The sequence below is a fragment of the Microtus pennsylvanicus genome, chromosome 16 (assembly GCF_037038515.1).
Source record: "Microtus pennsylvanicus isolate mMicPen1 chromosome 16, mMicPen1.hap1, whole genome shotgun sequence".
In the NCBI taxonomy this organism is placed as follows: Eukaryota; Metazoa; Chordata; class Mammalia; order Rodentia; family Cricetidae; genus Microtus; species Microtus pennsylvanicus.
In genome coordinates this window covers 41,565,122-41,581,137 of record NC_134594.1, presented here as the reverse complement: position 1 = coordinate 41,581,137, position 16,016 = coordinate 41,565,122, and the positions used below count along the sequence as shown (strand labels likewise).

Below are 16,016 nucleotides of genomic sequence, written 5' to 3'. Positions count from 1 at the left end.
CACAGGACGGCTTGGCATTCCCTGCGCCTTTGACAGCCTTCTAGGTGTTGTACACTGGGGAGATTTTTGCCTGCAGACTACTGGCTACCCTCTGTCCTTATAATAACTTCATGATTGGGAAGCCATATGGTGCAATGCTGAATGCTATATTAAATTGTGAGTCAGATTTTGGCCAGCTTTATGCTCATAAATGAATATCAGAATTATACTCATGCAAATTTCCGTACACTGCTGCTCCTTGGTTATGTTAAGCTTATTTGGTCCTTTTCCTTTTTTAGACACCTACAGAGATAAAATCATGCCTAATTTAAATCTTAATGGCACTAATAGATAATAGGAAAGATAGAGGGCTATGACACAGTGGGCCTCCCTGCTCTTACCTTGAAAGAAGCAGTCTTCATTATGAACGATGGTGATCTTCTGCTTCTTCAGGCAGGCAGCTCTGTGCACTTCACAGTGGTTTTCATAGAATTCCCCATCAGACCCACAGACGGGTTTGTAGTGCTGCTTACAAGCTTGCATGCAGGCGCACTCCGCATGCCTCGTCTCTCTGCTGACCACACAGTGCCTCCCCAAGCCACAGAACTTATTTTCGCAGGATCCAAAAGGGCCATCCTGAATTAGAAATTCTGGAAATGAGAAAGAAAACAATGTGGTTTTCTTGTTGACATAGCCATTTCATTTCAAAATATCAACTGAACAATTTCTAAACTCTATCAAAGAAATCCAGAGTACTGGTCAGGCCATGGTGGCACATGCCTTTAATCCCAGCTCCCGGGAGGCAGAGGCAGGTGGATCTCTGAATTTGAGGCCAGCCTGGTCAACAAGAGCTAGTTCTAGGACAGGCTCCAAAGCTACAGAGAAAGAAACCCCGTCTTGACAAACAAAAGAACAAAACCAACCAAACAAACAACAAAAAAAAAGAAATCCAGAAATCCAGAGTACCATGATACAATTAACTAACTTATAACAAAACTCAATGAGCAACTATTCCAAATGCTGCCAGATTCTTCTCTGGTTAGTCTCCTCTAGTTCTGTCCTCTCTTCTCAGACTACATTGAGATTTGAAAAGTCACTATTATTATTGTTATGTATAATTTAACATTTTTGAAGATGTTATGCAATGCATATTAACTACTGTGACCATTCCCTCCATGCCTCTTCTTATCGCCCAGGCTCCCCACGAATCTCTTTCTCATGTTCATGTTGGTTTTTGTTTTATGACACTCTGTGGTTATCCAGATCTGTCTATGCAACTGTAAGTTTGGAAGGTTTTTTTTTGAGTCTGATTAAATATACTTAATGCCATTATAATAATTCCAAAAATTTTATAAGCAGAGTTCAAAGAGTATCTTGACTAATACTAAAGAATTTTACAAGTATGAAGCTTTGTTAGCTATTATTATTGGCCCTTCAAAATGAACTGCCGTAAGACATACATACAGTTGAATAAAAGTTAAAAAATTAGTTTGATAATATAAATCAAGTTCATATATTGCTTTAATTTTCATATATTGATTCTGGTCAAATTTAAATCAGGTAATTTAAAATTATACAAAAGCATACCAACAGTAGAGTAACAAACAGTAATCTAACTTGGAACATAAATATACCAAACCAAAATTTGAGGGTACACAGCTTTAAAAAGTAGCTGAGTGGCAGTTAAGTGGGAGCAGCCAGAGTTCAGTCAATTCCAGATCATGTCCTTATCCAAATCATCTCATGTCCAAAATGAATAGCATCTCATTACAACATGCCCAAATACCATAGTCGTTTATTGGTTTTCAATAAAGTAATTTCTCTAATATGTTTCTGCTGGGTCAGAAGCGTTTTTAACCTTATTCCAATAGAATGCTTAGCCTTTACTGGTTCTGAGTGATACAGAGCTCATAAACCATGTAGTAGTGAGGTGTTTCTTTCTCTGGGAACAGCATAACCATTCCAGCACCATCTTGGACTAAAGACTACCTTGCTCCGTAGTCATGGCAACTAACTGAGCAGAACAGTACAGAGAAATGGTAGCTTAGCTATTGGCAGTAGGAGGGAGGGAAGCAGGATTCCAGCAACTACTCCACCCTCCTCTTCCACATGCAAGGGATCTTGGAAGATGCAAGTTTGCATGCCATATTAATGTGTGATTCCCCTCTGCATGCTATGAATATGTTTTATCACCATCAGTTATTAAAGAAATTATTTCAGTCAATGGCTTAGCAGAGTAAAGACAGGTGGGAAATTCAAACAGAGATATAGAGAGAAAGTAGGTGGAATCAGGGAGATGCCATGTAGCTGCTGAACAGAAAGCTGCCAGTCGCCAGCCAGAATCATACCAGTAGGTCACAGCCTCATGGTGTAATAAATTAATAGAAATTGATAAATTTAAGATGTAAGAGTTACCTAGAAATATGCCAAAGCTATTCGCCAAGCAGTGTTGTAATTAATATAATTTCTGTGTGATTATTTGGGTCTGGGTGACCAGAAAGTGAAGGAGCAGTACAGGTCATAGTCACTAGAAAGAAAATGGATTTGATATGAAATCACCCTGCAGAATGATCGTTGTTAGGGCTGTGAGCCTCATGATGAGGTTAGAGAGGCTAACATGGTTGGGGCTTGAAGTGAGAGAGCATGAAGAGGACATAGAAGTGATGTGACAGAAGACAAGTGTCAGAATTCTGAGGGGAGGAGAGGGAGGGAGGGAGGGAGGGAGGGAGGGAGGGAGGGAGGGAGGGAGGGAGGGAGGGAGGGAGAGAGGGAGAGAGAGAGAACCCTGCTCTCATTGCATTAGGATAGTCACCCTGTATTATGACAGAAGTTTGAAAAGAACTGAACGGGCTCTTCCGTTCCCAGAAACTATGAAAACTTTTTACTTTGATACATTTGATGCAATGTCAGAAAGTGTACGGCAGATGATTTAGTCTGGCCTAGTCTATATGTCAAGGCACATGAATGGCAAACTTGTCTTTCATGGACGAGAGAACTAGGCTTGCTTTTCCTAGTGTGTCCTAACTTCACAGCAGAGGTCTGTGGGTTGTTTGGCAGACTATCCGGGACAGGACAAGGGCTGATTTCAAAGAGAGAAAGAAGGCAGCTGCAGTGTCTGCAATAGAACAATAGATAGAAAGAGGAAGGGCAAATAAAACAGACTGCTCAAAGCAGCTTCAAGGAGTCACAGCAAATAAATTGAAGCAATTGTTTAACACACACTTATCATACTGTAAGTAAATTCTCAACCATGTTTATAAACTCTGTGGGTCACCAAATAGGACTTTAGCTAAGTTATTACTGCGATTACTCTTTGCTGCCTAATCTTGTGTAAACAGGCATTTATCCTTATCTTCCCAAGAAAAGATAACTAAATAATACCCACTACTCAGACAAATAGTTAATTTATCTTGCTGAAAATTTTCTCTTAACAAATGTAGTACACTGAAGTCAAAATTATCTAAATTTACATTGCATACATTTATAAAATAATGAGTGGTTTGAATGTAGAAATAATAAGTCATTATCTTTATATTAGTGTGTAAGTAAATTATCAATTAATATTAGGTCCTACATAGCTATTATTTCAATAGGGAATTTTTTTGGCCATTGTTATGTTTTAGATAAATGTATATCTTTTTACTGGTAAATACTAAGAGTTATCAAGAATGTGCTTATTTATTAAGTGAGAGCTTATAAAAGAGTGATAATTTCACTTTTTAGTAAAACTGAGGCAGCTCTTAGAAATATTGTATTTTCCCTTGGCTAAGTTGTGATAACAGGTGATGTCACTATCTGGTATACAATGTTGCTATAACTGGTGGCACTATCTATACCAATGTTTTCGGGACACTACCTATTATACAAACGTTGGTGTGATATAAGGTGACTATCTGGTACCAATGTTTGCAAAAGAGTTAGCACTCTTGTACTTGAGATTTGTATAATAATAGATGGCTTTCTGGTACACCAATGTTGGTATGAGAATTGGCACACTCTGGTACACGAGATTGTTATAATAACAGGTGACTATCTGGTATACTAATATTGGTTTGGTAACAGATGGCTCTTTCTTTACATTGAGGTAGATGTATGTCTCCAACAGTCTGTCTTTCTGAATTCTTGCTTTTACATCCTGTTCTGATTTAAAGATTTCAGTTAAAAAGCTGGCTACTTTGTATACATCAATAGAATAATTTACAAGTCTAGTTGGAAGTTGTTGTTTCCTATTGTTGTTACACTTAAAAGAAATGCAATTAATTTATATGAAATACAGAAGAAAGTTTATTAATGTAAATGAAAAGCAAAGATATATCTTTTTACAACAATTAACAATAACTAATGTTAGATGTAAGTTTCTACTGATGTTAAATCAATTAAATCTGGTCAGCATGCCAAAGATTTTTTTAAAGTAAAATCAGATAGTGAATTTAACTAATTTAATTAAGGATTAACTTGTAATTTGATAAAGTAGCATTTTTTTTCCTCAGTGGACTATATATTTGCATCATTTGAGAATTTCTGTGCCTTCCTAAAATTACTAAATATTCAAATTACAAACAATTAACAACAAAAGCTAAAAGTCACAAAGAAAGCAAAGTTACACAATATTGTATTAAAGATGTTTGTCCTAGATTCCCAATCATAATTTACTTCTGTTTAACAGATTTCTATATTTAATATATATATATATACATATATGTGTGTGTTGTTATCATATAGATAATTAACTGAGTGAATCTTTGAAAAATGATTTTTTTACTGTAAGTTGTGATATTGCTTGTTCTGGAATGCAAAAAAAAATTGACAATTTCTTCAAATGCTTTACAAAGGAAGTAAGATAGTACTTTAGAGACAAAGATTTAGAGGCCTGGTGAGGGCCAATAAAAAGATTAAAAGACACAGCACCAAGGTAGTTACCATAATTCACCCAACACAGGTGAGGTATTTAAGCAATGAGCATTCAGAAAGCTGGCAATGTTGGATAAGGGGAAAAGAATGAATCAAGGTTTAAAATGATAATGGAGGAGGGGAAACAGCAGATTACAGTGAGCTGCATTAATTATTGTGTGGAATACAAACATACTATTTAATTAGAGCCATTTTTCACACACTGTCTCCTAGCATATACTAGGTTAAAGTATAAGATGTATTTAATAGCAACTCTAAATGACTAATATTTTAGTCATGGAAGAGGGCTCAAATCATTATTTTTAAACTGTATTTTTGTCTGACGAGATATTCTAGTAATAAAACAAGAGGTAACTAACAAATTACATTGCATCTCTCAATACAATAATCCCTTTGTTTACACTCATCTACTAAAGCACAATTCTAACTAAAGTTAATGGCTGGGCGGTGGTGGTGCACACCTTTAATCCCAGCACTCGGGAGGCAGAGGCAGGCAGATCTCTATGAGTTCAAGTCCAGCCTGGTCTACAAGAGCTAGTTCCAGGACATGCACCAAGAACTACAGAGAAACCCTGTCTCGAAAATAAATAAGTAAAGAAAAGTTAATGCTTGTAAAACACACTTAGCTGTGGTTAGAATGACTAAGACGTACTGTTCACCTACATTGACAAATCACACATTGATAATGCTCAACTTAAAAATATGCACATAATCTAAAACATCCTCAACTATCCCAAATACAAACTAATATTCACTTATATACTTTAAATTGATCTTTTAATTTAAAGTTGGTTGTTTGCTTTTTTTCACATGGGTTAATGCAACCTTGACATTAAAATCTAAAATTGTATTACAAATCTGCCCTAAGAATGGAATTAGCAAGTTAATTAAATGCTCAAGCCTCATTTTTTATCAAATAGCATACAATTAGAATTTAGTATGCATTTCTTAAATAAAATAGAAAGAAGTAGCAACAAAGTTAATACTGTTATCATGCAGCTACTGAGAAGATTCTGTATATGTGGCCCTGAATGTCTCTGGTTTGGGATATTGTAATGATTATGATTATGAATGATAATTTGTCATGGATTTGGCAGTAGAATAATTGAATAAAATTGTTTTAATAAATAAGTGTCTTTCTCAACATGCTGTATTAAAAAGCCTGTTGGAACTGGGTAGGTAATATATACCTGTATTCTGGGAACTCTAGAAATGGAAGTAGGTAGACATTTAGTGGTAGGCCAGCATGGTCTACTTAACAAATCCTATTATAACATAAAGACACAAGCAAGGTACATCAAAGAACGGTTGGAACTAGTGTGCTTCAGGATAACACTCCTAAAGTTGCCAAGAAATTCTAACACGATATTTTTCTCAGATGCCAAAAAGTTAAAAATAATTAAATTTTTTAAAAAAATTGGAATGAAAGAAAAGAGAAACAAAAAATACACAAAGTAGGGGAAGATTCAGAAGTTTCCATTTCCATAATTATATATTTTGATTTAGAGTCACAAGCATCCATTTTCGTGACAGTCTGCCACCCACATATAGAAAATTGGGAAACCAAAATAAAATTTTGTTTTGTATATTGTAATCTCATGGATTTCATAGGTAGGGATACATGCAGCAAACAAATGCAAAGCATCCAGAAGACTGCACAGTGTGACCTTCCAGTGACTGCTGTGATTAGTGTCTGCATCTCCTGGTATTGCTCTGTTAGGCTGGCTACTAATTTGCTCCAGTAACCCAATGAAAAGAGAATCATATCTACCTTGAATTTGTGACAGTCTTCCTATCTTATTTTGAACATATTAGATCTTCAGTTAGTTCTTCAATTGTGTATTTTTAAAGACAAAACATTCAGGAGTGCAGGGAAGTCTCATACAATCTGCCACCACACCAAACACACAGGCTTAACAGCATAAGCATATCGCATCAATATTGTACCAAGTGCTACACCATGAAGAGAAATGTTTTCACTAGGAATGATTCTACACAACCTTTTCTCCCTGTGCTTGGTCTCCTGAGCCCCTTGCAACCTCTCGTCTCTATGTTTAGGGATTTCCAGAATGTAGATAAAAGTTTCTGTTCTTCCTGGTCCCACAGCCATTCAGTCCCAAAGAAACACGCAGAGGCTGGTATTAATTATAAACTCTTTTGCCTATGGCTCAGGCTTGTTACTAACCACCTTTTACAACTTAAATTAACTCATAATTCTTATCTATGTTTAGCCACATGATTGGGTACCTTTTTTCAGTGCAGCATTCTTATCTTGTTTCCTCGGCGTCTGGGTGGCTACTGCATCTGGCTTCTTCTCTTCCAAGAATTCTCTTAGTCTGTTGTCCCATATACTATACTTCCTGCCTGGTTACTGGCCAATCAGTGTTTTATTAAACCAATACAAGTAACAAATCTTTACAGTGTACAAAACAACTTCCCACAGTTGGAAAATGGTGGTTCAGTCTCCAGGAATCTCAGAAAGAGACTGTATCTGAGAGCTGTCTCCTCCCATTTCATAATCCTACCTAGTTCTGGGATTAAAGGCATGCACCCTACCACCTGATTTCTATGGGAAGCTACTGTGGCTACTAGGATTAAAAGTGTGTGTTTTCCTGCCTGGTCTATAAGCCTGGTCAGTGTGGCTGTTTTACTTTCCCGATCTTCAGGAAAGTTTTATTTATTAAAATACAAATGAAATATCCCATAATTGAAATTATATACTACACATCCTGTTTTTTAACAGTTTTTGAAGCTATAATATAATTACCACATTCCTTCCTTCCTTCTCTTACTTGAAGACTCTCCCATATACCTCTTTCCAATTCTTTCTCAAATTCATGCTCTCTTTTTTCATGAATATTATTCCATGCAGATTTGTATGTGTATACACACAGATATCCCTAAATATAAACTGCTCAATCTGTATAACGTTACTTGTGTGTATGTTGTCAGGGTTGATATTGTTGGCTTTTACTGAGTGATATGCTTCAATGATTGTGCCACATCTGTGCACAGGCTTTTAGGAACTTTCACTTTTAGTGCTACCTAGGACTCTACTGTGTGGATTATCAATTTGTTTATTAATTCACCTATGGAAAAATGTCTAAGTTACTTCTAATTTTTTGATTTTATAAAGTTCATAGCACAAATAGTCTCAGATATGTTTTATGTTATATTTTCAGAGAATTCTAATACTGTGGTTCTCAACCTATGATCCACAACTCCTTTCATAGGTGTTGACTAAGTCCATGGAAAACAGGTATTGGCAACACTACAGTTATGAAACAACAATGAAAATAAATTTAAAGTTGGGGTCACCACATATAAGGAACTATATTAAAGGGATGCAGCATTAGAAAAGTTGAGGATGACTGGTTTAGTAATTAATAGGAGTGCACTTGCTTTATCAAATGGTAAGTGCATAGTTAAACTGGAAGAGACTGCGCACTATTTTATTTTTCTGCAACAGTCAATATGCATTCCTACAGCACTACCTGATAGTTCACTGGTAGTTGGTATTTCAACAGTTTGTATTTCCTTTTCACATAAAATATGTATATTTTTCTTTATTAGAATGCTCAAGAATAAACAGACCCTTATTATGCTCATCATGTGATTAAAAATGCACTTGACCTATGCTGTGGGACCCAAAGACTAAGGTCTCCCACAGTGGATGTCAACTGCTCCATGGAAAATCCCCATTCACCATGGAGAGGATATTTTCTAGATAGTAATGTCTCTGCTATAGATCCCAGCCAAAGAGCCACAATTTCCCTAAAATCCCTTTATTCTGTCACCAATAAACTGACCCTTGCTCTTACCTCTCTTCAATATCTAGGAAATTAAACTCACCGAAGTTGTCTCTAGTGCATCCAGAACATCTGCTTGAATTGTTCTTGCCCTGAAACCCCCAGGAGTACATTTGGGGTGAGTTACATTGAGAGTACAGGAGAATGCTAAGGAATGGCACTCCGGCGTAAAAACAATGTTATTAAACTTCCTCTTTCCATGATAGGTGTGAAGGGAACTGCTGCCCAAAGAAAACTCTTCAGTCGTGGTGACATTTACAGAGATCCCGTGTGCAGAGGTGTAAGTTCCTGTCATTCTGCTCTGCACACATGATGGAGTTTGCAGATGAAAGTAGACACTATCCCTCCCTTAGGTCTCTCCTGATTCTTCCTGCTGTTAAATGGTGTTCTTCTTCCTCTCACATGACTTAGGTAGCAATTCATCTTCTTTTTTTAAGGATGACTAAAAAATGTTTTTTTTTTAAAAAAAGTGGGGGAGAATGGGAACAAAAATATCACTGTAAAACAAATTAAAAATACTAAAAGCAAATGTAGTACAATATTAAAATCAATATGGCTGAAAACACTACATGCTAACAGATAATATGAGATACAATTAAAGTGGGAGATGAGAGGAAAGGGCGGAAGCCTTAGGCCTACATCAAGAGCCTTTCAGTATGCGTCTGAATAGAATGGATTTGTACTTTCGCTGAGAGCCTCCTTTGTGACAGAAGAGGTTATGGCAGGCCTAGAAATCACACATGCACAGATACAGAGGAACATTCTCGTCTACCCACAGCAGTGAGAGATGAAGGATGCTCTCCTAGGGTTCAGCGCCTGATACCGTCACCATGAACTCAGAGATGCGCCTCCTGAGGGTTTTTGTGGCCAAACTGACTGCTTTCTGAAGCTATGTGTAGAGCCATGTGACTGCTGAACAAGGTCAAGGAGCTTCTTGGTGAAGTGGGCAACTGCAAGGGGCTATGCCTTCGGATTTACTCACGCTGCATTGCAGAGGCCTTGCTGTGATTCAAGACCAGTCCAGGTCAGACAGGCAGAAGAGATGCACAGGGATAATTTGTGTTTTCCTTTCTATTTATCTGTTTCTTTCTTTTCTTTTTTTATTTATTCTGTGTCGTTACATCACTTATCTTGACCTCATTCATTCCCACATCCCTTTGCATCTGCCTTCTGCCTGCCTCAACTAAAGCAAAATTTCAGAGGAAAAAAAAAGGAAAAAATAAAAAGGGGAAAAATTAAAAATCTCACCATGGAAGCTTAAGCGTGATACAGTGAATCACGCAGTAAACCCCTTTGTCCCTGTATTTTTACCTTCAAGTAAGTGTTCACTGTAAAGAGTTATCAGTCTGGTTCTAGGTCTCCGGATTCACCTTCACTACCAGTTCTGAGCCCTCTCTGGGACTCTTCCTGGATATCCTATTGTTGCCCCGTTTTGTGGAGATCCTGCCACTTTGGGTCTGTGAGTCAGGTCCTTTCACATGCTCCAGAAGATCAAAAAGCTGAAAAAGAAGATACTTCTCCACAGTTGCTTAGGGTCTTAGCTAAGCAATTGGAAAGAGGGCATCTGAACTGGCCTTGCCCTGTTGTCAGATTGATGACTACCTTAAATGTTATCATAGAACCTTCACTCAGGAACTGATGGAAGCAAAGGCAGAGATCCACAGCGAACCACTGAGCTGAATTCCCAAAGTCTAGTCAAAAGAGAAGGAGCGATGGGAACAAGCCCATGTTGGCAACACCCACTGAAACAGTTTACCTGAGCTAATGGAAACCCACCTACTCTGGACTGACAGCAGGGGAACCAGCATAAGCAAAACTAGGCCCTCTGAATGTGGGTGACAGTTGTTTGACTGGGGCCAACATTGTACCCACTGGCAGTGAGACCAGGATTAACCCTACTGCTTGTACTGGCTTTTTGGAACCCATTCTCTATGGAGGGATACCATACTCAGCCTAGATATGGGAGGGAGATCTTGGTCCTGCCCCAAATCAATGTGCTGGACTTGGTTTACTTCCCTTGGGAAGCCTTACCCTCTCTGAAGAGTGGATGGGGGGTGGGAAGGAAAGGTGGAGGGGGCAGGAGGAGGAGAGAGAGTGGGAACTAGGATTGGTATGTAAATTGAGAAAAGATAGTTTTTTTTCTTGATTTTTAAATTTTTATTACTTCTTTCATTGTACTTATTCTTGTATTGCATAAAGACATGTTCAGAGAAGCACATTATGTACACTGATAATATTCTCATTCATAATGTCAAAGTTTGTTCTTAAATATGGCTTTTCTATCCACCTTTTAACCATATCGACGGATACTAGTAGGGAAGGGCAAGTCAGACATCTTAGAACCGGGTAAGCAGACCAGACATGATGCTGACTTGTTCTTTTGCCTTCATGGGAGCAAAGGAAAGTATATGGGAAAGATAGTGTTGTGAAATCAAAATCCATGGAAATGCTATTCAAAGGCAACATTCTAGAGGCAGAATTGACGGCACGAAGCAAGTTTATTTTTGGGTCTACAACAAAAGTGATGCTGGGGGAAGCTCTTTTATCCCGTGAAATACAGCAATTTTAGAAACTCATATGCATATAATTATAAAGACAGAAAATAAGATCCATGGGCAGTGAAAATTAATGATGTATGCTGGGCAGTATCGTTGTTGCCCAAGGCCAAAAATGATAGTTTCTTAATAAATAAATAAATATTAAAATAAGGAAATAATTTACTGACACTAATGGGAGCGATAGGACTGCTATTGTGTGATTTGAAGACTTACATTCTAAGAAATTTGCAAATCTAAAAATCAAAAAATAAATTTATTTCTAGACACATGTGTCTACCAAAGTTAAACAAGAGGATATATAACAGAATTACACAGATACATAAAAAAAATAAAATTGCAGTAGTAATTTTAGAAAAACTATATTAAAATAATAGCAAAATCCCAGCCCCAGATAGACTTACAGTTAAATACTACCACATCTATGAAGTATAATAAGACCAATGATCATCAAATTGTTCCACAAAATGGAAAGAGAAACATCACTCCTAAACTCATTTTTAAAGTCCAGTATTACCATGATATGAACACTAGAAAACAGACACAAGAAATAGAAAAACCTTAAATGAATGTTCCCGATGAAATTATAAGCAAATATTTTTAATTGAAATATCTCAAACTATCTGCAGTTCTTTAGGGATGAGTATCCACAAAGGTCAAGGATTCCTGATCTCTCAATGTCACTTCACCCAACTACTGACCAACACTCTCCACCCATCGCTGAGACAGTTGGCACGTTTTATCCACATCTATCACAAAATTTTACTTCTTAAACAAACCCAGACACACCACAACAAGCTGTTTGCTGTTGGGCATTTGCACAAGACTTTTTCACATGTATCAAATCTAACCTCATTCCCAGTATTCCCATTATATGAATAAATTTATAAAAGTTTAGAAAATAATAAAGAACTTTAAATTTCCATTTTCTCTGAATATATGTATGTGCACACTGTGTGTGTGTGTGTGTGTGTGTGTGTGTGGAGAGAGAGAGAGAGAGAGAGAGAGAGAGAGAGAGAGAGAGAGCTAACTTCTCTTTAATATAGAATGTTGAAGACACAAGCACAATTTTGATCCTTTTTAAAATTTTTGAACCCACTATAAAGTAGTGATTTAAAAATAAATATGTAGAGTTCTGGAGAATACAATCACAAAAATAGAAACAACCTGTTAAATAAATGAAGGAAAATTTTTAGTGGTTCTTTGAAAGTTGATTTTAAGCTTTTATGTGAGTGAGCTGGAAATATTCTATACTGAGCAGGTTCTCTTTGTACATTGATTTCCAAGTATCTTTCAGTATAAGACTTACAGTTATTACTAGAGTCTTACTGGATCAGTCATTAGAGTACTAGTTCTCCATCAATGCACAATCATGTTAGGAGTCTAGAAGTGTTTACACTTGTAACAGAAATGGAAAACGATGAATTTAAAAGGCAAAGAGAACCCTGTCTCAGTGGCTTGTCCTCCACAGCAACACCAAATTTTTCACAACCGTAGCTGTAGCCTCGGTGTTAAGGATCCAAGGACTAATGTGAGCGATCTCTTGGACACAATATTGGGAGTTTACTAAAGAGCATTCGCTTGTGTCAACCACAGTGAAGCTTGTAGCTCAGGACATTTACCAAAAAATCTGAAATACAAGGCCATGATCTTTGTTGTTCCTTGCTTCTTAATCCTCTAATTCATCTCCCTTTCCTTTAATAGGTTCTTTTTTGTGCAGCTCATACTAGCCTTGAATTCACAGTCATCTATTATTAGCTCTGCCTCCATCACAGACTCCTGAAAACTGGAGTTGAAGGTGTGAATTATCACTACAAAGTGTGTCTTTCTCTTTAAAAAGAGATGGAAGTTTATGTGGACCTGACTATAAAAAAACCCTCACATGGACCATGATATCAAAATAAATATATAAACTATGTGAAATAAGATTAAACAGTGAGGACAAGTACCGTAGAAATAAAACAAACAGTTCTGTAACTTACTGATTTACACTCACAGAAATCAGACCACAGCTAATCTCTAAAACAAAGCAACAAATGTCTTAATTAAAAAATAGAATGACCTACTTAAATTTCTTTTAAAAGATACTATCCTTAAGAAAAATATACAAATTATTGAACAAAATTCAAATTAAAAAATATATGGAAAATAAATAAGTAAACGTAAAAGAAAATATAGAAAAGAGAAAATGTCAGCCCATATGACTGTCATTTCCTGAATTTCTAAAGCCAAATAATAGAAGGTCCATATGGGCAGGGAAGAAAAACAGATGGTAAGAAATAATTAATAAATGATTAAAATATTTCCCAGAACAAAAAAAAATGGATTGCCAAATTTAGAGATTTCACTCAGTACCCAGAATGAATGAATTATAGTATACATTTATCATGACATACTTCGAAATTTAGAAATAATGAAAGTATAGAATAGAATTTTCTACAAGTTTGTAAAAAAGAAAAAAATGCTTTTTCAGACCCAGGCCAGCTGGCCTTGGGACTTGATTGGGGGATGGGGAGGGAAATGGGAGGCGGTGGCGGGGAGGAGGCAGAAATCTTTAATAAATAAATAAATAACAACTGGAAAAAAAGACAAAAAAAAAAAAGAAAAAAATGTTCATTCAGATCAAATTGAGTGAATTTGATTGCATTTGATTTTGTGGCTATCATAGAATCAAACAGACAGAGAGAGAGACAACAGTCAGAGACAGTCCACAGTTGCGAACAGAGAAAGATCTAGTTCTTAGACTATTTTCGCAGTCTCTCCACAGGTCTTCCTGCTACAACAGACAAGTTATTTCCTACCTTCCACAGAGAAACTCCAGCTCTAACACCCTCCTCCCTTTTGGAGGAAAACAATTCTAAACACACAAACAAACCTCACAACCCCTCCCTCCCCATGCCTGTATATCTTCTTAGGGTTGGCTACACTGCCACCTCTACCAGCCAATACTACAAAACCCTAGACTTTAAGATCTAGGTGTCCATCAACAGGTGAGCGAGCAAATTAAACACTGTAACAAATCAACAACAAATTCAAAAGATCATTCACTTTATTTTTATTTATTTATTTTTTAATTTATTTATTTATTAAAGATTTCTGCCTCCTCCCCGTCACATCAGCCCGAAGAGCAATCAGGGTTCCCTGCCCTGTGGGAAGTCCGAGGACGATCCACCTCCATCCAGGTCTAGTAAGGTGAGCATCCAAACTGCCTAGGCTCCCACCAAGCCAGTACATGCGGTAGGATCAAAATCCCATTGCCATTGTTCTTGAGTTCTCAGTAGTCCTCATTGTCGGCTATGTTCAGCGAGTCCGGTTTTATCCCATGATTTTTCAGACCCGGGCCAGCTGGCCTTGGTGAGTTCCGGATAGAACATTTTCTTTAACCAAGATGGAATTATTCTGTGTTGCAAAGTTGGTTTAACATATCAATAGAGAAAACATCACATAGATACACCTAAGTACAGAAATCACATAATGAGCATGATAGATGCAGAAAAGACTTTGATAGCACCCCTTCATAATGGTAGTAAAGGAAACATAATCCCAGAGAGAGTTCCTACAGTAGGCAGGAACATGGCGTCGGGAACTGAAGCAGAGACCACCAAGGAAAGCTGCTTACTGGCTTGCCCAGACTGATCAACTACTTTTCTTACACAGACCAGTTCCACCTGGCCAGGCATGATACTTTCCACAGTGGATGAGCCCTATTAAATCAATTAGCAATTAAGAAACTTGCCCCGCAGACCTCTATGCAGACTAATTTGATGGAGGCATCTCCTCATTTGAGATTTCCTGTTCCCGTATGTCAAGGTTTGTGTCATGTTGGGAAAAAAAAAAAAAAAAAAAACATTACAGAGAGTCGCAATGAATGAAAATTTGGATGGAGCAAGAAAGTGTCATATGTTAGACACAGTACAAGAAGAACAGAACTTCAGTGGAAAAAGACTCAATCCTCCACAAAATCAAAAATAAAAAGCAATGCTCTATTTTCTTTACTTAAGGCTACTAAGTGTGTCTGAGACATCTAGATTGCTTTGATGTAGGCACCTGTTTACTAACTTAAAAGGGTAGGCGTTCATCCCTGAGCTCAAAACATCTTGTTTTGGAGGAAGGTCACTTGGCTTTGAACATCACTTGATAAAAGTCCTGCCTAAAAATTTAAAATCAATACATTAAATCATAAATGTGTTTAAGAAATATATAAGGAATGATGTCAAACTTAGTAATAAAATGGCAATCAGAATACTTTAATCTCCTTAGGGATAGAAAACAGAATCCCTATTGCTCATCTTGTGGTTAACTACAGTTACAGTACATAATTTAGATGAAGTAGCCATTAGAACTAGAATATTAATGACATCAGAGATGGCTCAGTAGTTTAGGGCACATTTTTTCATGGCTGAGGACCTGAGTTTGATTGATCCCTGAAATCCACAAGTGGAAGGAGAGGACCAACTCGTGAATGCTGTACTGTGATGTGCAGGCAAGCATGGACTGGTTTACACACTCACACACACACACACGCACACACTCACACACACACACACACACTGACTAAATAAATACTTAAGTAAATATGAAAAGATAAAAGATATATCATTTCATTCCTAAAAGTATGATATTAGTGATAATTTATCCTTTATTAAAATTTTAATTTATAAGAAACTTGATCACAGTTTCTGTTCCCTCCACTCATCCTAGCTCCTCTGACACAAACTCTCCCCCCAGATCTACTTCCCCTGCAGTTCATCTTCAGAAAGGA

General features: G+C 37.1%; 1 protein-coding gene across 1 annotated transcript in view; it reads right to left on the bottom strand.

The window, feature by feature from the left end:
• The window catches only part of Fstl5 (follistatin like 5), a 405,920-nt gene that overhangs the window by 256,658 nt on the left and 133,246 nt on the right, over positions 1 to 16,016 (bottom strand). The window contains exon 5 of the mRNA XM_075950900.1: positions 381 to 629. Coding sequence (XP_075807015.1) covers positions 381 to 629 — 249 coding nt within the window. The remainder of the gene's footprint in view (positions 1 to 380; positions 630 to 16,016) is intronic.